We start from the raw sequence: 24,555 nt of genomic DNA, 5'->3' as shown, positions 1-24,555 counted from the left end.
CCAGAGTTTAGATCAGTGGTTTAGCTGCCTACACCTCATTCAGAGGTTGTAGGTAAGTGAGACCCAGTTTGGTTTAGTGCTTAGCAAATTATCTTCACCCTTTTGCCACTAAATCACTGTACAAGCACGAGCAAACCACTCAGATCTTCCTCTCCTTCCCCTTATTCAAATGTACCCAGGCCATGACTTGTGATATGACTGTGAGGAGTGAAGATCAGCCCATGAATATGGATGGAAAATTCTAGAAGCTCTGCTGAACCAAGGTCACAGCATGAATTCCGAGTGTAGAGGTGAGATTTGAGTATTATCAAAATCTTTCTGGATGAAAATAGCATGGAATGGTGCCCATGGTTTTCTATCCAGAACAGCCAGAAAGAAATGTGGGTCCCCAGAACAGAAATTTGCTGTGAGATCACCCTGATGTAATATGGAATTATCAGGTCTGAGGCAGGTCCTTCAGCCTCTGGGCTTGCAAAATATGCCGGGCCAAGTATTGAGAAAATAGAAAAAGATTATTTAACTTCACCCCATTTCAAAGAATATAAGAATGTAAGAATTGTAAGAATGTATTTCTTACAATTGTAAGAATGTATTTCTGCATTGAAATTAACTTCCCTATCTGTGTTTCACTTGGTTCACATATTCAAGCCATTTTCTAAAGCTGTGAACAACAACTTTTAAATAAGAGTTCAGATCCTTAAATAAACACAAATTATCAGAAACTTGGCCTTTTCAGACAAACACAAATAGACAGCAAGTCAACAGCACTAGCAACTCAGTAGTTGAGGCATCCTGCTTTTTTTGAGATATTTCCTAAAACGATGTTGGGATCATCTACAGGGGTTCCACCTCTTTGTACTTCAGGCATCTCAACCGAAGCAGCCAAAAAGTGGGTCAGGGCAACAGTCCAAAATTTTAGTGGTGAGCCTCCAAAATTCAAGACTCTCAGGGAATGCTTGTTGGGGAATAATATGAGAATGCTGAAGGAAAAAAAAAAAAAAAAAAAAAAGAGAGAAGGGCGTATTTAATTTGCATCCAATATTAATATTCCAAAAATTGGTACTGTCAATTTGGAATAAAAGCCTGAGTTTGAAATGCCTGTGGAAGCCAAGGCAGTTGCCTCAGAGCCTCAGATGCTGTCTGATCCCATCGGTTCCCGAGTTGCCACGAGGCAATCTGGATGGCTGCTGCTCCAAATCCACAGGCACGGGGAGCTTTGGGATGCCGGCTTTCGAGGAGTGTCCCCACTGGGTAACTCCGGATCCTGGAATATGAGAATGTGGGTTGGCAAGAACCCGCGTGTCTGGAGCTGCCGAGCAGCCCCGCAGGCTTCCCGAATTTGGGCTTGCCGTGGTCCCTTCTGATAGGATGGAGAAAACCGGGAAGCAAATCTCAGCTTGAAAACTCAGAATTCGGGAGCCAGGTCCCACAAAACTTTCACGCTGTTGCTCCTGGGCAGCTGTTGCAGGGAGAGGAGAAGAGCTGGAGCTGAGAAAAGGAACCAGCCTGGCTGGAGGCACCTGGGGACTCTGCAGGTGCCTCTGAGCCTCCTTGCTCAGCACCATTTTGGAGTAGTTTAACAGAGAACTGCTGCTTTGAGGAGCTGAAGTTTGTAATTATATGTTTTTTGAGGACCTGGGCTGCCTTTCAGCATGCTTGAGACTGGGGAGTGTGACAGCCCAGTCTGCCCAGTGATGGAAAGTTAGAAACTGGAAATGTACCTGGATGCCACCCTGAGTCAGCCCAAACCGAAGCATCTCTACAAAACACCTAGATGTGAACAAACTGCCGTCCTCTGACAAAAATATTCCGTCTGAGAATTTCTGACCAGCTCAGGCAGTAAACACCTCCAGGGTGTCGTTTTTGTCTGATACAGAGCAAAAATTATTCGGGTACCTGTTGCTCGAGGTGGAAAGATGAGGGAATGGAATAGTAAATTAAAGGGGCTGGAACCAAAAGAGGCTGATTGTCTGAGCACGGCTGGCCGAGCTGTGCTCAGGTGTCTGTGTGGGAACCTTTCCATGGACGAAATGCCCGTGGCAGGGCCCGCAGCCAGGCCGTGGACCCTCCTGTCCCCTTCTCTCACCGAGCGGGCTTTACACTTGTGGGGCTTTACAGCGGGGGAGTTTTACACTTGTGTTTATTTTCCCGCCTCCCCTCGGCGGGGTTTGTCCGGGCACCTCTCCTTGCCCCGCTCCCGGGCTCTTCTCCCGTCCCTGTGGGCCCCGCGGAGCGCGATCCCCCTCAGGGCGCGGGGCCTCCGCGGGCGGCGAGGGAGGCGCGGAGTTCCCGGCGGGCCGGCCGCCTCCCCGCCCTCCTTCCATCCTCCCTCCCTCCCTCCCTCGGCGGCGTGTTTGGGAGGGAAGGAGGGGGTGGAAGCCGGGCCGGGGCGGCCAGCAGGCAATTTGCATGAGAGACAGACTGGGAATGAGCTGGAGTGGGCGCCTCTCCGCGCACACAGAGCGGGGCAGGAGGGGGAGGAGGAGGGAGCTGCCGCCGCCGCCGCCGCCGGGGAGAGGCGGCGAACTCCGGGCAAAGTTTGGAGCCGCGGGCCCGCGGCGCTGAGGCAGCGGCGGGGCGGGGAGCGGCCGGGCCGGGCCGGGCAGGGCCGCGCGGTGTGAGGCGGCGGCGGCGGGGCGAGCGCGGGGGGCGGCGGGCACAGCTCGGAGCCGGCGGCGGGCGCTGCCGGCACAGCCAGCATGTCCTCCATCCTGCCCTTCACTCCTCCCATCGTCAAGCGGCTCCTGGGCTGGAAGAAAGGCGAGCAGAACGGGCAGGAGGAGAAATGGTGCGAGAAGGCGGTGAAGAGCCTGGTGAAGAAGCTGAAGAAGACGGGGCAGCTGGACGAGCTGGAGAAGGCGATCACCACGCAGAACATCAACACCAAGTGCATCACCATCCCCAGGTACCGGGGCGCGGAGGGCGCGGCTGCCGGGGCCCTGCGGGGTGCGGGGGACCCGGGGGAGCCCCGAGCTCGGGCACGGCCGGGACAGCGCTCGCTCGGCGCCCCGGCCCTGCCGCACTCGGTGCGGTGCTGGTCCTCTCCGCCTGCTCCTCACCTCGTTAACCATAACCCCGTCAGTGGCTACAGAATTACTCTCTAGTAACGAGGGAGAAAACGTAGTGGAGAAAATATGCCTCTAGCCGAGAGTATAAAAAAGAAAAAAAAAAAGTTGGAAGCGCTGCGGATCAGTTCCACTCAGGGTTGCTCTCATTGTCAGAAGTTTTCAGCGTGTTCTCAAGTGCTGCTGCATTAAGATTTTCTTGCGAGTAAAGGGTCAGGAAAACGGTTTTGTTTGGGTTGTTTGGCTTCTTCCATATCACTCCTCTGAAGGGGTGACTTAGAGCCCTGCTCTACTGATGTTTTCGAATTTCTTTTTAAATCGGGAATACAAATGGCAGAGCTGAAGGAGGTTGTTTGGAGTGCAAAAAACCCCCCACACGTGTAGGGGTGATTATAACCGATTTTTTCCTCCATTTTTTGAATGAACATAGGTTTTATTTTTAGTCTCCATTCCGAGCTCGATCCATAGGGCTAGCATAAATCATTAACGACGTGTATAAAACTATCCCATCTAAGAATAATTTTCCAAGTAACTTCCAAATGGCTGCCCACAAGTGGTGTTTTATTGCTGCAGATTGTTGATTTCTGTTAGCTCAGCCAGATGACTGCTGGGTCTGTTCCTGATTGTTGTTTGAGAGTACTTTTTTTAAAATTTTTTTTTTAAAGCAAAGGCCAAAGTTCATCCCAAATATTTGAATGCTGCATAATTGTGTGCTTCTGCGTGAGAAGATGTCTATGTGTGTGTGTGTATTCATGCTTCTCTCTGGCACAAACAAATGTATGCTTTCTTGGTTGTCAGAATGATTTAATATGCAGGAGCTGATACAAAGCAGCATCTGTTGCATGAAAAAGTGAAGCAAGTAGCTTAGAAATGTGGATGTTTGGAGCTCCTAAAATTTTCTTCCAACAACTGCAGTGGGTTTTTTAAAAAGGAAAAATAAAGCCTCCTTATCTTTTTTTTGGTGCTGAACGACTGTGGCTAAGATTTTGGCCAGTAATGCAAATGAGAGCTCTCAGCCTTTGTTAGAGTTGCTCCAGCTTCTACTTGAAGCAGAAATCAAAACCTGTAGAGCCACCACACAATACAAATGCCTTAAAACCGATATTTTTAAAATTCTTGATAAGCAGTGCGCTTTCCACCTAGATAATTCCCTGTTTAAAACACTTCCCTGAAATATTTACCATTTCAAAAGAAGAAAATTGCTGGAGCAGCCCTGCTGCTGTGACCTGGGTATTGTGTCTAGCTGATGCTGACCCGTTAGGGAGCGGAGCATGAAGTCCCGTGGAACTTCTGTGACTCCTAACAAGGTGGTTTAGATAAGGAACGATTTGATATTTTTTAAGATTTAAGGGAAGAAAAGAGTTGGGCCAAACACAATGCTTTATTTAAAAAAAAAAGTTTCAAAATAAAGAACAACACAAACAGATACCACAACTCATGAATATTCTCACCTTCAGAGATTGTCCTGGCTGTTCCTACTGAACGTCTGTTCCTCCTCTGTTAAAGAAAATCTGTGCAGAAATTAAAATCTTTGATGTTAATTTATGACACTGAGCCTGGATGCTGCAGATCTCAAAGCTCGCTATGGGGGAGGCATCAGCCTGTTCTGGTGGCTGCTGTAATGCCTTATACCGTGGCACTAGTTTTTAACCACAGCTTCATATGTGCTTTTATTATTATTTCGAAATGAGCACGGTTATGTTTTCTGTGCTGAGGTGTTAATTTGTGTGTGTCGGGGTGGGGGAATGGTGTGGGAACATGGAACAATCTCTCTGAGCTGCAGCTCTCACCAGGCCTTGTGACTTTAAGAGCTGTGCCTTCTCCTCTGGGCTGCACTGCTTGTCCTAATGTATCTGTGAATCTGATTACTGTGTCATCTGAAATTAGTGTTTGCAAGACGATTTTAACGTGGTTTTAGTTTCCTGTTGTGTTTTTTTTTTCTTTTTTCATTTAATAATTTTTACGTATGTCATTTTACTATTTACTCAAATAATATGTTGGGGAGGGGGGAAGGGGGAAAAGCATCATTAAGGATTAGCTCATGTTGTGCATTGTCTGTAATGCATCAGTAGACTGAATTACAGTGGAGCCATGCCAGTGATGACTCTGGCCCAGCAGGAGCAGAGTAAGTCCAAAATTAGCTATTGTATCCATGAGACGGAGCAAGTTTCACGTGGAAAAGGGCTCGAGCTTTGCAGAAACATCGCTTGTGGGAATGATGGCCACGCAGCAAATTCCTGCACTGATCAGGTGGGGTTGTTTGAAGAAGGGACAGGAAAAAAACATTTGTTTTGTTGTAGGGCTAAGGAGTTAGAATAACAAATGTATTCCTGCTGTCATGTTTATCTGCTGGGATCTGGACAAATGTACTGCGTGCCATCTCCTGACAGATTAGTGAAGAGGGATTTGTTTATTTGCTTGTATATTGGCCCAGCATGTATTACATCTCCAAGCGTTCCCTTCCTGAGGTGGTGTGACAGACACGCCAGGTTTTCTGTGTTGGGAGAACCTGTGGCAGACAGCAAAAGGCTGGAGAGGCCTTCAAGGATTACAGCGTGACTCTCCTGGCAAATAGTATTTTTCGTGCTTGTTTTTACAACAGGAGGCAGTCATTTCCACCTGAAAAACCCTGGTCTCAGACCATCCCATGGTTTCTCGTGGTGCTGGTGCTGCACAGGACGGCTCCTTTAGAGGATCTTGCTTCCCTCCTTTAGAGGATCTTGCTTCCCTCCTCTGGCACAGCTGCCAAAGCCCATCCTGCCCCAGCAGGACCTTTCTTTAAACCTCTGTGCCCTGAGCTGGTGGCCTTTGGTGTCAGAGCTGACCTAGTGAGTGCTCGGTCTCCCTGGGTTGTTTTCATGCTGTATGGGGTGCTAAAGTTGAGAACACACATTCTTGTGCCCATTAAAATGCATCCTTTGTCACTTATCTGGAAAGCCCAGCTTTAGGATGAGCATTTTTATCACTTTTCAGACCAATCTGAGGACAAGTGTGCCATTAACACCTACCCAGCACAGCCAGCTGGGTGTTTGTGGCTTCTCTGCTTTGCTCTGTGAGCAGGCAAAGATCTGCTCCAGGTGCTCGCAGAATTTTTGAATTTTTGGTGGCTCTATTCTCTCCGGAGACCCAAAAATGTGGTAAAAATGGCATCTACATCTGACATTCTTACAAACCTGCAAAAACCTGAGTTTCTAACACTGTTCTGAGCAGAAGAGGGGCTGTTCTGTGCACCTGAGAAACCAGCAGCATTTGCCCTGGAAATGAAGTGTGATGAGTGTGTAACTCAACATTTTTAGGGTCTGATCTGCAGAAACCAGCCCATGTGACGGGCACTCAGTAATTTTAAAAGCTGTGCAGTACCTATAGTCTTGCTGTATGAGATAGTAAATGCTTTGTTTCAAGAACTTTAATGGTGTTACACATACAAAGACATAAATCACTTAACATTTTGTAATATATTTTCATATGTACATTTTTCTTTTGAACTCATTACTGTATTTATTTGTTTTGGTATCACCAGTGGTTTTAGGGGAGCCTGGATTCCTGTGTGTAAGGAACACCTTCTTTTAAGTGGTGCTTTTTTTTTTTTTTTTTTAATTTAGAAAACAGTTTTGAAGAGAGGTGGGTGTTATTTCTTTTGGAACTCATCTGATAAGGAGTGAATGTACCAATTGAAATGGAAACACTGCAAATTTGCTTCTTAAAAGCCACTGAACAAGGTGTTCCTTAAATGATTTACATTTTGGTGAGGAAAACCAGGGATAATGCACAAGGAACATAATGCATAAGGATAATAAAGGAGCATAAGTATTTCAGGAAGATCTTGGCTGTGAGCACAGCCTCTGGTGTGTTGGGAGTTGACCACACAATATTTACAGGGTTTGGTTGTGTTCTTAGGTTTGAGGTGATACCAGGAAAATAGGAAAACGTGAGGATGTTAAGTAGCAGAGGCTGCAGGACCCTGAGGGATGTGGTGGTTTCACATCCTGGTGTGATTTTGGGATCTTTGGACTTGCTCCTTGTGGGTCCATTCCAGCTCAGGATATTCTGATTCCATGCTCCTCTTCTGGGGCTGCAGCCCATGTGATTGCAGTGACAAGCAAAGGACCAGTCACAGTTCTGTGTGTCCATGTGCAAATTTATCCTTCAATGCCATCTTCAAACGACCTTGTTTGCAGCGTTCTGTCCCTGAGTGTGAGGAGCTTTAATAATTCACGGCCTTGTCTGGAGTGCCTGCAGGGCACAGCCCCGGTGTGCAGGGTGGGTACAGCCAGTCCCTGTGTGCAAACCCCTCTGGCTGCCATCACCCTGCTCTGCTCCGTCCTGCCGGGGATTTTCCTGCTGCAGAGCCGTGCCAGTGACCTCTGTCCTGCCCCAGCTTTATGGGCAGGTTTTACTGCCCTGCCCAACCTTTGTGCTGCTGCGGTGCCCTCGTCAGCCGTGGCACCGAGGCTGCTCCAAGCCTGGCTCTTGTGGCCCCTGGGGACCTTGCAGGTCAGTCTGAAGGTGAAGATACAATGAGTGCACATGAGCCTGGGCCTGACAGAGCCCCAGGGGTGTTTGGACAACACTCTTGGGCTCAGGGTGTGACCCTGTGCAGGGCCAGGGGTTGGACTCAGTGATCCTTGTGGGTCCCTTCCAGCTCAGCTTTTTCTGTGGGATTCCATGACTTTCTGCAGTCCTGCCTGTCCCTCAGTGCCTTTCTCATCTCCCCGCAGGTCAAACCTCCCTCTCTGGGCACAGGTTTCTACTCCCTGCAGCCCCTCCAACTTTTCTGCCCCCCTTGCTCTTGTTCCTGCTCTTACATCAGCCTGGGTAATGTGTGTGGAGTTGTTGTATTGCACACGATGCCATTCCCAAAAACAAAGCACTGCTGTCAGGCTGGAGCAATAATGTTGGTACAACCACTTAGGGAGCAAATACACACTCAGTTATTGTGGCAGAGACAAGGAGCTGGGAGAGGAGGGAGCTGGGAGGAATTATGGTCCCTCCCCTCAAAAGATTGCTGCTGGAACAGCACAGCAGCCCTTTATTAAGGTGTCTCCTCAGTTTTGTAATTTCTCATGCCATCACTACAATGCAAACCCTTTTGCCAATATATATATATATTTATTATTATTTTTTTTTTTACCTGAGTTCTGCAGGCCAGCTCACACTTTGCTTGAAACCAGTGATAAAACTCCTTCTGTCTTGAGGAACAACCAGAATGTTTATGCAGGACACTGAGGGGCTAAGAGGAAAAATTGGATTTTACCATTTGTTAAGATGCTTTCACTTGTTCATATCTCTGCCTTTCATCTTTTGCCCTTTCTCAAGAATCTAAGAGTTAAAATAGCTTCTGAAGGGACTCATGATGTTCTCATTATATTGTGTAGTAAGTGTTGAATCTGTGTGAAATAAAATGTTTTAAATGGTTGCTTAACTTTCATAGTATTAGGAAAAGACCCTGAATATTGCAGTCATTTAAATATAATGAGAAATAAATGCAAAAAAATAATGAAATAAAGAAATACACACTGTACAGGACTATCACATCAGGGATCCAATTAAAACGAGTTCTTCTAATAAATATTGGTTTAATAATGTAAACTTGTGATTGCTATATTATTACAACAAAAATAAAATTAACAAGATTTAATGGACTGAGCAGCCATTAATTTTCACTTGTTAATTTATTAGGAACTTCTAATGCTGTTAGATGCACAGCAATGCCATTATCCTGCATGAACTACTTGATGAAATGAATAGGGCCAACAAGTGCTTGAATTAAATTGAAATCAGTTTTTATTCCCAAATTATCTCTTTCTGTTGTTTGGGTTATTTTTTCCATATGACTATGTTTTAGCTTTCCTCTGCTGAGTGCAATTAAATTTTCAGGGATGGGATGCAGCACTCCTCCAGCCAGGCTTATGAATAGTCCTAATTAACTTTTGTCCTTGTGTGCCTTGATGTGTTTGTAAAAGCTCTTTTCCAGTGCCGAGCTGCCTGTGCTGATGGGCAGAGGGCAGGGACAGGAGCGAAGCCAGGGCGGAGGATTTGTCCAGGCCCTGCAGTTCCACGGGGTGACCCCACCAGGGCCAGCAGATGTTTGCTAATTCCTTTTGGAATTGGTGCTAATTGGGCTCTTGGCACCGCAGCACGACTTGGTGTAGCTGAGGAGGGAGTAATGTGTGGATTGTTGTAGTAATTCTGCTTTTAAAGGTGTTCTGAAGCCTTTCAGACCCGATCCTCATTTGCTGGCATCTCTTTGCCTCAGAGTGGTGGGACTTGCCCTTAGGGAGGTTTGATTACTTCAGGTACTGTGGCTCTGTAGTAACAATACAAACCAGAGCTCTTTTTTGTCTGTCTTAAAGACTCAGCTCCCTAGAGAACACAAATGTGAGTGAGAATAAACTATTCCTGCGTAGTAATAGCAGCTCCATTAAAAACCCAACCAAATAAAACCAAGCGTAACACTTGTGTTCATAAGAGCCCAGCCAGGTAAGAAATAACACCCTGCTTTTTAAAGGGTCACCCCGGGACCGTCTGAGCTCCAGCAGGAAATCTTTGTTAGCTAAGGAAACCTAAGATGTCGAAGCTCCACTGTTCCAGATACCCAGATTAGTTCCTTCAGCAGCAAGGGAGGTTTTGGTGTGTGCTGCAGAGACTTTTGACAGTAGCAGCTGCTGCTGCTGTGGAAAACATGGATTGTATCTCTCACTGGTGGGCCTCATGAAAGAACGTGCTTAAAACTCCAGTAAAACCTACCTGGGAGAAATGTAACCTGTGTGAGTGTAGGAAAGGTGAAAAGGTGATCCTGATAAATTCTGTACATCACAAGAAATACCTTCACGGCTCACTTGCTGTTCAGCCCTGGGTTATGAGGGCAAGGAGGGGACACGTTTGAGGTGGTGCCGCTGTGCTCTGTGTGTGCCCAAATTGTCCTGGAGCACCTGCACAGGTGGGCTGGTGCCTGACCCCAGGATGGGACCCTCTGCTTTTCCAGCCCCGCAGGATTATGGATCAGCTCGTGGAAAATGAGGGGTGTGAATCCTGGAGAGAAGGGTTGCAGTGGATGATGTGTCAGGAGATTGATCTCTCGCTGGGATTCTTGCTTTCTCCAGGGCTCTCAGGGGGAAAATATTGGGCAAACCCTCCTTAGCTCACTTTATAATTTGCAGTTGAGAATTTCAGTGAATTTTCCTTACAAATTGCGTCACAGGAAAGGTCGGAGTTTCTCTCTGAAATGGTGACGTTCATTAACCAGAACTCAATCTTTTTTAAAAAAGGAAGTCAAAACAGAAATTTCCTCCTTTGTGGTGAAGCTGCAGCCAGCAGTGGTTGAATGATGGATGCTGACACTGACTCTCCTTTTTCACGACAAAAGAGGAGAAACTTTCTCCTTCCTGTTTTAGTTGCTTGAACATGAAAAGAGAAATTTACCTACTCTTTGGACATGTAGAACAGTTAAGATTCACAAAAATATTGGGGTGAGAGGAAGATATCTGTGGCATGTAAGAATGCCTCTCTTTCTGTGTTGAATGTGTGACTGTTGTTGCTTTATCTACTTAACAGCTGGAGAATTATTTTTTCCCTGAATTTCCTCTCCCTCCATTAACTGGAATTTTAGTGTTGCCATGTGGGAAGACAAAGACCCAACTACAAGAATGTTTAATTTTGTTATTCTGAGGAAGATCAGATGTGAGGTATTTTCATAGGGATATGAAGTCTATGGTTTCCATACATATGGAACTCTACAGAAAGGTCTTTATTATTTGTTGAACAAATTGTTGTTCCCCTGGACTCAAGATGCAGAGCCAGTATCTGAAAAATTCTCTCAGTGTTTAAAAAGCACTCAGTCTAAACGAAAGGCTCATAAGCAGCTGGAGGCTTTTCCCACCCTTTCTGTGTTTGTGTAGTTACCTGGATTTCAGTAAATTTACTTACAGGCAAGTGAAGGGAGAGTCAGGCCAGCACAGGGAAGCAGTGAACTGAAGACAGGGGAGAGGTGTTTGTAGGTTGAATATTGTCCATTTTTCTCTTTCAAATTCAGGGATTTGGTGGCTTCTGTGGGTTCTTTGCAGGATTTGAAGCCTGCCCAGCAGAGCCTGTGAGACCGGGAGGCTCCAGCCCCAGGAAGACTGGACTTGTCAGGCCTGGGCTGGAAATCTGGCAGGAAGCCAGGCAGGGCTTTTAGCTGCAAGTTTGATGAAAATGATACTTCTCTGCAAAACAATTAATTTTCAGAGGAGTTCACTCATATTCCAGTGAGGGTTTGCTGATGGGCCCTGCTGGGGCGGGGCAGGGACCCTCCACATTTGTAGCTGAGGTACCTCTGGAGTGGGTGATCCTGTGCCTGGGCAGAAGGCACCACTGGGCTGTTCTGTGTTTGTTTTTTTCCCTTTTTTAACCATTTTAACCAGCTTTCAAACCAGTGGTAAAGCCCTTATTCCAATGTGCCCCTCCCCTGCCCCACAGCTACACAAGCTCAGGAAGCAGAAATGTTTTCTAGATAAAGCCCCCCACAATTACAGGCCTTGAACTCAGGAGAGCACAAGGTCTGCTGACGGCATGTGTCCCTGCTTTCCCAACAACCAGCAGCCTGTGGGATAAAAAGTCTGCAGCAGTTATTGATGTTGGCCTGGAACCTTCAAGCTAAACTCCAGTGGGCACTGGAGATGCTGGATTAATGACCACGTGAGAGTTTTACAGGTTTGGAATGGGCAGGCTTAGAGGTGACTTGGCTGATCTTTCTCCATATCTGCTTCTGGGGCCTGAATTTACCTGGCTTACACACTATAAACCCCACCAGCAGTGAGATATGTCCTACTGTTCTGTTTCACAACGTTGTTTTCTGTTCAAAATTATCTTTTTTTTTTCTTTTTTTAATAGCCAGTTTTTGCACAAAAATGGTAGAAAGTGCAAACCAGAAGATGTGAAACCACTGTGGTAGAATGAAGCTTTACCCAGCAAAATGGCAAATTTTAAAGAGCAGATAATCACTGTCCCCTTATTGGAGCTGATAGAACTTTCTAGCTGGTTTCTGTGGCCAGTAAAAGTCTGCTGGCTCTCTGCAAACTGAGTTGAGCTTTGCTCTGAATTAGATGCCATAAATAACTCGTGCAGGTAGACAGCTGATCACTGAAGCTTTTCCCAAAGCCTGATTTTGCTTGTTTGGGAGAACTACAGGCTGAAAGTTCAGGTATAGAACTGCAGTTGCATCTTTGTTTTTCCCAATCATAACAGAATAAAGATGGGGTTTAAATTGCTGCATAATGAATGCATATTGTGGTTAGGGAAGATTTGAAAATATCAGGGTTTGTTCCATACCATGGTGTAACTGTGAGCAAAACATTGCACCCTGCTTGTACCTTAAGTACCTCCCAAATGCAAGTACCTCCTTGCCTGTTGGGGAATTTAATTACAGTTGGGAAAGCTCTTAAAATCCCAGGATTTTAAAAACCTGTTGCAAGCCTCATTACCTTGCTGCTTTAAAAAGCTTTCTGCTGCTGCCCAGCATCTCATTTGTACTAAGAAAGCAATTTTATTTTTTGTTGGAAACTCTCTTTGAAAATATGTAGGTGCTACGTCAGTGAGAATATTAGAATTCCACAGATGTTTAGTGGTAAACCTTGGCTGGGTTTGCCTAATATTTATCTATTCATCTCTGTAGCAGTGCCTCCTGTACACACGGAATGTTTTGACTGGTTGATAGACATCACACCACAGAGTTCTGCTCCTGAGCTCCAGTCTGAGGTCTGTTAGCACAGGTCCAGGGGAAACTCTATACATGTAGCCTCATGTTTTCAGTTAAGTAATATTCTATAGCCATGTGTGAATTTAATGCCATCCAAATACAGGATGGTAAATGAAAGAAATGTGTGTCTGTTGCTGGTGGACTTTTACCACTATGACCTGCAGCAAAATTACTTGGAAAAATGTAATTTCTATAGCTATAGCTGTGTCTTTTTACTGAATATTTTGGCAGCCTCTGAGTGTTGAGCATTCACATCTATTTGCTTCGAAGCTCCTTTGCATCTGAAGACTTGTGGGGAATTGTTCTGAAAGAGATGACTGAAAACTAATAGCTGGCCATCTGGCTGGAAACAACATTATTAATTAAACGTTCTCTTTTAAATCATTTACAAGTTTGAAATAAATGCTCTTTTCAAAGCTAGTGAAGCAAGATGAATCTGAAGCCTTGCTGTGGGAAACAGAGTGTTTAATGTATCTCCTCACTAAAATTAAGCATGGAGAAATAACATGTGAGATCAGGGTTAGGTAGATCAGCTGAGAGCAAAACAGCCTCTGGATTTTTTCCCTGTGTGTTTTACACTGTTACTTTCCTTGAAGGAGAACAATTAAGCTCCAATGCTGGCAGCTACTCCCATTTAAAAATAATAATAATAAATCTTTACTATACAATATTCATTGAGTCCTCTTAAAGACCTTTTCATTATGTGCTTTTGAAGGAGGAGCATTTGTGGCCTCTCATTTTAGATCAGCGTTCTGATCTTAAATCCTTTATAGCAGAAGGGTTCTTACCCTCTTTTGCTGATGGGGAGGTTGAAGTCCTGGGAATGGGGTTGGTTTACCTGAGGCTAACGGGGCCAAAGGGCATTTTGGTGCAGACATCCCAAGGCTGCTGCAGTTTCCATATCCAGGGCTGAAGTGGCATCTTCCTGTGCTCTGGATGGAAAACAGGAATTGGTTCAAAAGCTGCTCTCTCTGTGTTACACCAGTGATTTGTGGCATGGGGATTTCATATTCAGAAAACTCACTTTCAGTTAAATAGAGGAAAAGGTCTCGAGCATTTTGGAATTATGTGGATTGAAAGGGGCTTTCCAAGTTGATCTTCCCCAGCTCCCTCGGTGTCCAGGGACATCTTTTACTGAGTTTACTCAAATCACACTCCAACCTCCCTTGAAACGCTTCCACTGGTGGGGTATTCACAGCTTCTCCACACAAGAGAAGTGACAAAATGCTGAGGACACACCTCAAGAGATGCTATTTCATTTTCTGTCCATATTTTCCAGACATGGGATGAGCATGGAGCCATTCTGCTGTGATTTTTTCAGTACATTGAGGGTCCCAGCAATTCTTTTTGGAGTGTCTGAGTGACCCAAGAACCAGCTTTAATTCAAACCTACCCATATTGCAGTTCCTGGTGGCTGCATGTGGAAAATATTTGTATTAGGATATTGGAAGAACAGAGTAGCCATTTGGATGGATAGGAATTCATGAAGGGAGCACCCTTAAATAGGGTTGAAAGAATATTTCCATGTAAACATCCCCTCTGTTCCCTCCCTTTACTTCCCATTAGTTCTCTGATGGGGTTTGTGGTGTAAAACAAAGTTGGTGCAGACACAAATGAACCCATGGAGCCCGTGAAGGAAACCCTGGCCTGAAGTGGGGTCCTGTGAGTCCCTGCCTTGCCTGCCAGGCTCTGCTGCTTTGAAGGCTCTGTTGGGGGAGCTGCTCCTAAACAGGAATAAAAATAGCCATTGGAGGGTTCTGATTTTAGAAAGAAAGAAAAGCATTTATTGGATTATGATTGGCTGATGACTTTGAAGCTGGAGACAGTTTTATATTACAGAGCTTCTCACTCTGTATTCTCTCAGTTCCTGTTCCCCCCTCTCTTTTCTTTTTCCTCTTTTCTTGCTTTCTATTTTTAGGATGGCATTTCAGAGTTTCTGCTCTACTGCCAGACCAGCTATTCCAGAAGAAAGAGGAAAGGTGGGAGGTAGAGCTAATGAGCACTGTTAGTAATTTGCCTTTTGAGTTTGTGTTCAAAGTCTGTGTGTTTCCAATTTATCTGATAGTCAATGAAAGATCTGTTTGTGCTTGAAGCCATTGATCATGCACATTTGACAATCTCTTTAGTAAAAAGAGAAGAACAGGAAGTTTAGGACTGGAGAGAGGCCATTAAAAGTTGTAGGACAATTTTATATTTCTTTTATATGTGTCTATTTAGTTTTTTAAATACATATGTAAAAAATCATATCCTATAGAATTAGCTTCAAGTGGAACATGGTATTTAATTAGTCATTCTATGGAGAAAAAAAAAGTATTGTAACTTCATTAAAAAATGTTAATGGTCTATTACCATTGGAACAAAACACTTGTTTAGTGACATATGCCCACATAAATAAATAAAATAATGGCATAATGGTTTTCCAGTCAGCTCTAATGCTGATCAGAGTTGTTTTAAGGGCATTAAAGCAGGGAGAGGGAATTTTCAGGAGTACCCTGGTGGGTGTGGATGTGACATTCCTCCCCCCTCCTGGGAAGGGCCCTGGGCTGCAGCTGCCCAGAGGCTCTTGGCTCATTTGTGCCTTTGTGACTTGTGTTCTCCTGTGTGTGCTTTTCTTTGTTTATTTGTTTAGGGGTTGGGATGGGGTTTCTTTGTTTAAATATTATTTTTCTCCCTTGAGCTGTGGCTGAGAACCTTAAACAACAAAGAAAGATGGTTATTGGGAGGGCAAGGAAGGGAACAAAAATGTTCTTTGTTTTGAAAGCAAAGGGCGTTACTCAGTGGGAATGTGTAAAACAACCCAGGCACAGGTTAGAAGCCTGAGTGAGGGGTGATTTTTGTTATTACTTCAGTGAGCCACATTTTTCACCTGTGTGACTTTGGGGCCATCACTTTTGCACGTGCAGAGCAGCTCCGAATTTGCATCACTGTGAGAGAGGAACTGGGGAAGCACAGAAGACTTGGTCATACTTTTGATTTAGGATCACCTCTTGATTTTACAGATCCTGCCACATCTAATTCTTAATTTTGCTTTGCAGTCCCTGTGCCACTTGGAGCTCTGAAGGATATTTTTGTAGGCCCATTTGAGGGTTGAGTGTTATCAAAAGTTGATTCAGTGTAGTTGCACATGTAATGTATTGCTATAAATTAAATAACCCAGGAATTATTTTTGGAAGACAAGGATTATTTCAAAACACAGCTCATAACTTTTCTACCAGTGATTCAATAACTTATTCCTGTCGGCTAAAAAATGCACCTCACATTGAATTGGAGGCAGTGCCAGCTTGTAGGATATTTTTAAATTTAATTTTTTTTTTCAGCAAGTGAGATTGTTACTTACTCCAAGGTACTTACCCCCTTTAGAATAAACATGTTTTAAAATAAACAGGAGACAAACAAGTCTTGTGCTTCTCAAAAGCTGATCTAGTTTGTTTTATGGCTGTCAGGGACACTGAGGAGTGCTGCCTAATCTGAAGCTGGCAATCCTTTGGGAATTCAGTGTACAGCCTTGCCCATAGGATAACCTTTCTCCAGTTTAGCTTTCTGGTGTTATCTCCTGGCACAAAAGAGTGGAGGAGAGAGCCAGTCAAGTGTTAAAATTAAAATTTGTCTGTATTTATATCTCCTGCAGTGGTTTTAGGCCTGAAGAAGGTGACAGGGGTAACCACGAGTGTGTGTGCTGTGCAGCAGCTCACGCGGGTGAAACTGCCCCTGGGGGTGTCTTTTGGGGGGGTTTAAATGAAGTTTTTCCCAGGCTGAAGAAGCCAAAAGCCACCGTGGATGTGTGCAGTGGGCTGGCAGATGTAGCTTGGTGTAGCAAGTTGAGATAACAATAACCCCTGCTTGTATTTGTCAATAATTTTTTATCTTTTACTTTAAACCCAAATATTTTCTTCGTATGCCAATAAATGGCAGAGTGGATTTGGACCACTCTAATCTCCGGCTGTGCTGCTGAGTTGTTTGGAAGCCAAAGTAACTGTAAGAGAAATGACAGCTCTGAATTGTCTGATTTCCACGTACTTTTATACTGTCGTATCTCTACATATTATGATAATGATGCATCAGTAACATAATTTTATTTCTGGTTTCCACTTCAATGAGCGCAGCTCCCGTTGCCTCCAAACCACGGCAGGAATGTTACTCAGTGCCGAACCGCTTGTCTTTGAAGAGTGTGACTGTGCTGAAGGGGTTTGTTTTCTCACATCCCACGCCAGGGACTGGCAGCTTCCTGTCACCATCGCTACCACGGATTGTTCAATACAAGTTTGTGGCTTCGGCAGCAGATGGGTTTGTCAGTGTTTCATGGTGAATAGGCACCTAACCGCATGCAAAAGGCACTGCAGCTGGCCTTTTGGGGACTGTGCTGGAGGTGACAAGCACCGAAATGCAAACTCAGATACCTTTTGATGTCCCCTTCAAAGAGAACGCTAAATGCTGTTTATTGTGTGAGGTGAGTGGCCCGTTAGTGGCCATGTCCTTTAATGAAGAACTTGAGCTCTTACATTATCCTTAGTCTGGCACTTTTGCTGGGTGTTGAAAGCGTTTCTGTGCAAGGTGTTACAGCAAAGTCAGATGTGGGTGCAGAAGTGCCTGGGTGCAGCAGGGGTTTGGCATCGTGTGGAACGTGAGGAGCTGAGTGACCCTTGTGCAACAAATAAATGAAATCCTGCTCCATCTTAACGAGTCTGGCCCTGCAATTCGGGCATTCCTTGAACAGATAAGATAATTAATTGAACAAGAGGCAACATTACCTGGCAATTGCCTAATCTTCCTCCCCATGAGCAATGATCTGCGATCCAGATGTGTTGGACAGTGCAGATGTGAAACGCTATAACTTTATGGCATTCTTTTAATTTACTGAGAACCAGCTGCAGCACATCAGGTTTTGTCAGAGATGAGAATATTTCAGAATGTGGACGTGCAAATGTCAATGACAGGAATTGTGCCTGGAGTGTGCTGAAAATACACTCCTTAAAATGTTTTTCCTTTAATTTACATCAAAAGAATCTTGTCTAATTTTAACATATTGTTGCCATCGGGGGGTGGTGTCCATATGTAGCTCCAATCAATGTAGCACTACTTTCCTTGTCTTTTTGCCTTTACTGAAGCCACTCATGAAATTATTTCAGCTAAAACCTCTCATTCCATGGATTTTGGGCTCTTCCTCTGCAATACATAAAGTGATAGATCAGCACCTAATAAAAGTGGGATTATCTCTGAGCTGGAAATAAGTAGAAAGAGCCTACTGTGGAAAGGACAGGGCTTGCTTGTCATTACAGATTTAATAATAATACTTGTAGTAACTCCAGCAAGGTGAGGGTCTTCAGAGGGCTTTGTCACAAACTGCTTTTTACTCCGTGCAAACTCTTTAGACTTTGGCTGTTCAGACTGTTCCGATGCTCTCACTGCAGTCATGCAAATATCACAAGCTGTTCAACTTGTTCATTTTTTCTCTTGGAAAGGCAGAGAGGAAAAACAGCCTGGACTTGCACCCTGGAGGGAGCTCTGCAAAGCCAGGCTAAGGATTCTGCCGGGGAGCTGTGGAGTTTTCTGTGCTTTTGTTGAGGATACTTTGCTTTCTGTCATCTTGTAGCAAATAATGGAATAGCAGTGGTGGTGTGGTGCGAGACATGAAATCTGGAAGTGTTTATTCCAATGTGTGTGTGAAGCAGAGTCATCACCAGAGCCAAGTTTCTCACGGCCTGCTCTGGTTTGTGCCTGGGGCAGGAGTTTACAGCTATCTTGGTAATAAAGGCTCAGGGCCTCTGGTATTTCTGCTTCCCAGGTTCCCTGTGCAATTGCTGTCCTTTCTGGGATCAACGCCTGTCTCTAATTTCCAGCTGTAACAAAGGGCTCTGCTCTATAAAACCCTCTGCTGTTTGTGTGTGGAGCACTTTGCTTTTACAGTCCAGGCCTGGAGGACACCACAAAAGCAGATAAAAGCCAAGTGAAGCCGTTGCTGCAGTAGGCCTCAAACAAACTTTAAAAATCGTGAGGTTTTTCCTTCCTTCCCTTCGTGGTTTATTTTTGTATTTCTTTTCTCTGTGGGGGAGGGTGGTGTGCGGTGAAGATTTATCTCTAAACACGAACACTGAAATTTTGTTGGGCTTGCTGCACTCTGTTCTTCGGGGATTTTTTTATCACTTTCCCTACTTTAAGGACTGCTTTTTTAAAATGAAGATTTCCACAAACTCAGTCCTGCAGACCTCCCCATGGCCTCCCCTGTGTCCATGGAGAGCTGGAGGAAGCTCCTTTGCCCTGTGCAGCCTCAGGATGAGTAATAATGGTCCCAGCACATCCACACGTGCTCAAAACCCTGCCTGTTCTGAAGAATTTTGCCAGATTGAGCCTCCTGCAAGTCAATGGAACTGATCACATGTCTGAGTTTAACCGTGTAATTCCCTTCCTGAGAGCTGCAGCTGCCTGTGCAGGGCTGTGGCGCTGCCTGAGCTGTTGTCACATCCCTGTGTTTCTGAGAGGTGCTTTCCCTGCACTAACATTGCTTCAGTTTTATTTTTCACTCTTCACAGCAGATCTATTTAACAGCAGGGTTGCTGCTTCTTTGGACTCCAAAAGCATTTTGGACAGGACTGCTCGTAAAGTGATTTTTCAGCCTGCAGTGCCTGCAGTCTGCTTACTAAATATCTACTTACTACTTTTCTTCGGGTCTTAAAGAAAGTGGAACATCAGATAATCAGTTTAACTCCTTGTTTCCAGTAATCACATCTCTTTGGGCCAGCAAATGTAAAACAAAACGAGGGACTGAGTGAGGATGTGGCTTCGTGTTACAGCACTGATTTAGCCCGGTGGTAGAATACCATTAAAAGGCATAATCCCATTCCTGGCTGTCTCCAAGCTTGCTGCAGTTCTGAGTCTCTTTTTATCTTTATGGCAACAAGACCACCCACTCTAATAGCTTGTAAATGGTGCACTTTTAAATCAGAGCTTGTGGGTAGAGTTTTGACCTCTATTGAAATTAGTAACCTGGACAAGTGTGTCTTTCAGAAATGCATCCTGTCTTTATTTAAAGATACCAAGACAGAGCTTCCACTATGTTGTTCTTTTTTTTTTAACAGCTAATAATCTCCTCACATTAAAAAAGTACCATATTTCTGTTGCAGTTGGCCCAGTGTCATCTTACAGCATTGCTTCATTTTACCTTTCTTGGCCAGACTGAGAAATCCTGCATTATTCCCTTTTTCCCCTTCAATAAACATTCTCCTTACCCTGCTGGGATTCAGACCTCACTCATCACTGTCTTAATAGAAACATGGATAGAAACTCTCATATCTTTTGTTTTGAGATGTTTCCTTTTACCCTAAACTGTTTTTGTGGGTTTATTTTTACCAAGCTGTATGCAGCCGATTGCTTTACAGAAGTCTAAAAGCATTATATTTAGAAAATTACCTTGTATCAACCAAATTTCTCCTCTAACAAGGGAATTAAACTAAATTGGAGAAGATTTAAAGCTAGATTGCACCTTAATTCTGTGGGGGTCTTATCTTTTTCACTGGAGAGAAAATTTGTGCCTGCCTGCAGAAGTCTCCCACCAAATGAGGATGTTAAATCAGGTGATGGTAATTTTTGTCTCATTATGGGCTCTTTTTAATGTTTTGAGTTGTGTGCCCTAGTAGCTTGTTCTCCTTTAAAAGGCTTTTCTGAACCTTTTAGAACTTTCAGAAGTCACATCCTTATTGCTGATCTAGTCTAAATTAAAGCCTCGATTTGCCTCATGTTGGAAGGGGGTGGGATGTGGGAACGTGGGTGTCCCCATGGCCTGACACTTCTAGTCAGAGGTGGGATTTGAGTGTGATTCCCAAAATTTCAGGAAAAATAGAAATCTAACATTGCCTATCATCTTTCTTACTTATCTTTGTTTTCATTTATCTTTGTTTTTATTTAAGATCTAGTAGGATTTTACAGTTTCAGGAGAGGTGTGGGAAAGACAGATATTACCAATCCTTCAAATATTTCTTTTATGGGTAAATTCAGGACAAAACAGTGTCTTGTTTCAAGCTGCACTTAGCATTTCTGCCCTGAGGGAAGAGCAGGGTTGCAGAGCAGGAGGGCTTGCTTGGACAAGCTGCAATGAATGTTAAATAACTGTTTGGGAGCAGCTCGTGCTTTTAACTTAATAAATATACATTGTGGTAATGTCAGAGGAGACCTCAGGATTATAATTATTTGAAATATGCTTTACAAGTGCTTAGCAAAGCAAAGCAGTTTGGAGTCTCAGTGAGGAGCACACGCTCTGAGGAGATGCAAGGAATTTTCCCTCATCCCATGTGGTTTAAGGCAGCAGAAGACATCTGCCTGTCCTTTGGCACCCAGCAAGGGCTGCGAGGTGCTGCAGCAGCACTGGAAGATTTATTTAAATACATCTCACGATGGCAGAGTGATCCTGGGGTGGAGTCCAGAGTTGCTGAACTCCAGCTGAGCAGTAAATTCTGCTGAACTGAGGTTGGTACCTTGAACTTCCTGTGCCTGGAATGCTGCAGTTCCAGGGAATAATCAGAAATGTTCCTTTTGACTGATGGGTAAACTGATAAGCTTGGAGGTCTGTGAGCAGAAGGATGAGTTGTTCAGAATTTATCTGAGTGCTTCTGAGGTCCAGAAGAAGCTCCCCGTGCCTGTTATTTCAGGGTTCCACTGTTGTGAGTTGGATTAGATAAAAAGGGCTCCTACTCGGAGGTGTTTGCCATTCTGTGGAACCTTTTATTTACTTTATTCTTGCGTTTAATCTAGTGCAGAATGAACTCTGACACTTGGGAGGCATTAAAGTAGGTGAGATTATAAACTGTTGTGGTGTAAATTGTCCAAAGGTGATTAATGCTGGAAGCTGTTTGTTTATTGTGATTGTGTGGACAGTGGCCAACACAGAGCTGCATTGTTCATTGTGATGCAAACCCTGCAGGCAGAGCTCGGGGCTCTTCTGTTTCTGTTCAGGCTTTCTGGGACAGAAAGAAGCTGTGCAGCTGTAGTGTTGCACACACAGGGAAAGTTTGGAAAGCTCAGCCCCAGATTTTCGGGCTGCCTGGATGGTCTCACAGTGGGAATTGACTCCACAAAAATAATGGGAGCTGAGATGCCTCTCCAGGCTCAGGCTTGTTCCCCATGTGCAGTGACACCTTGGACTTTCTGCATTCAGCACAACCTGTAGCTTTGACCAGGCACAAAGAAATGTAGAAAACCTTCAAGCTCTGCCCAAACACTTATTTTGGATGAATCTGGGAAAAGCTGGAAGCTGTTTAAAATGGGCAAAGTGATTAATTTCCACTTCATTTCTTCAGCAAGAGTCAATACTTGGACAAGAGCTGCACCCTGGGAACCAAACATTTAAATGCAGGCTGAAAAGAAAGGAGATTGCTCACATACCTTTTGGCTTGTTTCTGCTCAAAATAGCTCATACAAATGGAAATTGGTGCCCAACTTGCCCGAACTGGACCTGAAGTGGGGCCTGTTCTTTCTCTCAGGGTGGAGGGACTGTCACAGCCTGTCCCTAAGCAAACCTGATGTGCATTTAATGTTTCCCTTCCTGGGCAGATTTTAGGGTTGGCTTGTTCCTATTTGGGGTTCCTCAGTCAGAAATCACATCCAGGGTGTAACACACGGACAAGGAAGCGCTCCAGAGTTTTCTGAACCTCTGGATTTCTTAGGTGCTCACATGCAGCAGTTCGTGGTGTCTCCAGATTATTTTGTGGGATCACATTCCCATTTTCCTCGCTGTTACTCCTCTGCTGTGCACACGAGCTGTTTCCTGTTGGCAGCAGGAGGGGCGATGTGGTTTAGAAGCAGCTCTGCCATCGCATTCCAGGGCGAGGAAACGCAGCCAGCTCCAGCTGCCCTCCTTCCCAGCCACTCCTCAGATCTAGGCAGGGGAGGGGATGAGCTGTGGGACACACAGCCCATTCCCAGCCACCGTCTTTCCCAGGGAAAGTGTGCCCGAGGCCGCAGGAAAGGGAGCAGGGAGGTGGGATGGGGCCGCTTGGCTCTCGGAGGAGCAGCCTGGGGTGAGCAGGACAATGCCGAGTTCACTTCCTCCTCCAGAAAATGGCCAGGCTCATCGTGTGCTCCAGCAAAATTTATGGGACGCTCGGATGTACAGGTTTTTTTTGGGTTTTGAAAAGAAGGATCAGCTTGCAGAACTGTTAGATGTTGATGCCAGATGTATTTGGATGTGGTTTGCTTTGTTCTTAAACAATAGAGAGTTTTAAAGAAAGAGGAATATTCCTTGTGCCCATATGTCCCATTGTTTCCACCATGGGTATAATCCTGGCTACAGGGCTCAGCATTATTATGCTGATTCTTCTGGGAGTGACTCATACAGTTTGATATTTGTCATCCAGTTTTCGGAATCTTTGATCTCTGCCCTTCTTTGCTGATCAAATCTGGGATCTGCATCCTGTGCTGGAGTTGGGAAGCAGTTCTGAAGGAGGAAATTCCAGCCCTGCACACCTCAGAGGTGCTGGGACTCTTAGGTGTGAGCAATTTGTTCTGTTGCAGTTTTTCATGGGGCTGTGTTTTACCAGCAGGGATTTCAAAGGCAAATAAAATGCAGATTATAAAAAATTTTCGAATGGCAGACCAACAGCATGACTGTAAAAAATAAATTTCAGAATAGGCTGAAAGGAACAAAGAAATCCTCCTGGTGACACTTGCTTTTAATGTAAGCTAAGCATCTCCTTCTAACTTGAGGGTACATAAAATGGACTTTGAAAATGGTAGGAAGCTATCAGGAGCTGATGCACCTGAGGATCATTTAGCTTTTTTGTCTTACTTGAGATTCACAGTTCTTAATTAATTTAGCTAAGATATCAATGAGTAGCTTTGATTTCTCCCAGAAATTCAGGGCTGGTGGCTGAAAATACTGCAACACGATTTCCTGGCTGTGTGACCCAAACTAGGAGTGATGAAACCATAATTGGATTAAATGTTTTCCTTTACCATTGGGGACATGGATAAAATTTGTGTCTTTGAGTAGTTTTGTTTTGCCCGTGCTGGTTAAAGGTCCGGGGCTGGTGGCTGTGTCACAAAGGGCTGAATAGCAGATGGCAACTATGGAAGTGTAAATTAGCAGCAGCTGACAGTTCTGGAGAGCCTTTGATAGTGCTGGGCCCATTCTGGGGGTGAAGTGCTCGATATTCCATCAATACAGAATAGAACTTCCTTGGAATTTTTCACTCAGTTAACCCATCACTTTGTCTGGCTGTTCTTTTATTCATCAAAATAATTTGTTGTGTGAGACCTGGGTTCTAATCTATGGACAAAAATTCCTAGGTTTTACAGCCAAAATTTGTATTTTTGTATTTTTTGTCCTTCTTCCATGGACTGTTCACATTCAGGCACACAAAGGTGAGGGGAGGAAGGAGAGTGAGCTTAATGTTCCTATCAGAAGTGCCCGGGGGAACTTCTCAAGCAATTTTTGCTGACTTGGGAGTGGTGGTGACAGGTTTTGCAAAAAGTAACATCCGGTGTCCTCGGCCAAGTGAGCCCTGAATGTGATTCAAGGTTTTTCGGGGAAATAGTGGATTTAGCAATACAGGATTATCATATTGGCTCAGCACCTTGGGTACGTGCAGGCGTGTGAGGCACCACAGGAGCTTCCAGGCCTTCCCAAAAACATCTTGGCAGCAAAGAAAATCAAATCTCTGGGCCTTGATACAGCAGCAGCATAAGATGTTTGATTGCCTTCTACAGCAAAAAAAAAAAAAAAGGAAATTTTTACCTAGTTTTAGTCAGTTACTCAAAATGGCAATC

At 44.6% G+C, this 24,555-nt stretch overlaps 1 protein-coding gene across 2 annotated transcripts in view; it reads left to right on the top strand.

The window, feature by feature from the left end:
* The first annotated feature begins 2,415 nt into the window (after nt 1-2,415).
* The window catches only part of SMAD3 (SMAD family member 3), a 68,910-nt gene continuing 46,770 nt past the window's right edge, over nt 2,416-24,555 (top strand). Inside the window, exon 1 of one of the 2 annotated variants that reach the window (XM_063413002.1) lies at nt 2,416-2,905. In XM_063413002.1, the coding sequence (XP_063269072.1) occupies nt 2,700-2,905 (206 nt within the window). In that variant the 5' untranslated portion in view covers nt 2,416-2,699. The remainder of the gene's footprint in view (nt 2,906-24,555) is intronic. The other variant, XM_063413001.1, reaches the window with a different exon arrangement.

Source organism: Prinia subflava, chromosome 15 (assembly GCF_021018805.1).
Source record: "Prinia subflava isolate CZ2003 ecotype Zambia chromosome 15, Cam_Psub_1.2, whole genome shotgun sequence".
Classification (NCBI taxonomy): Eukaryota; Metazoa; Chordata; class Aves; order Passeriformes; family Cisticolidae; genus Prinia; species Prinia subflava.
This window is presented reverse-complemented; position numbering and strand designations above follow the sequence as displayed.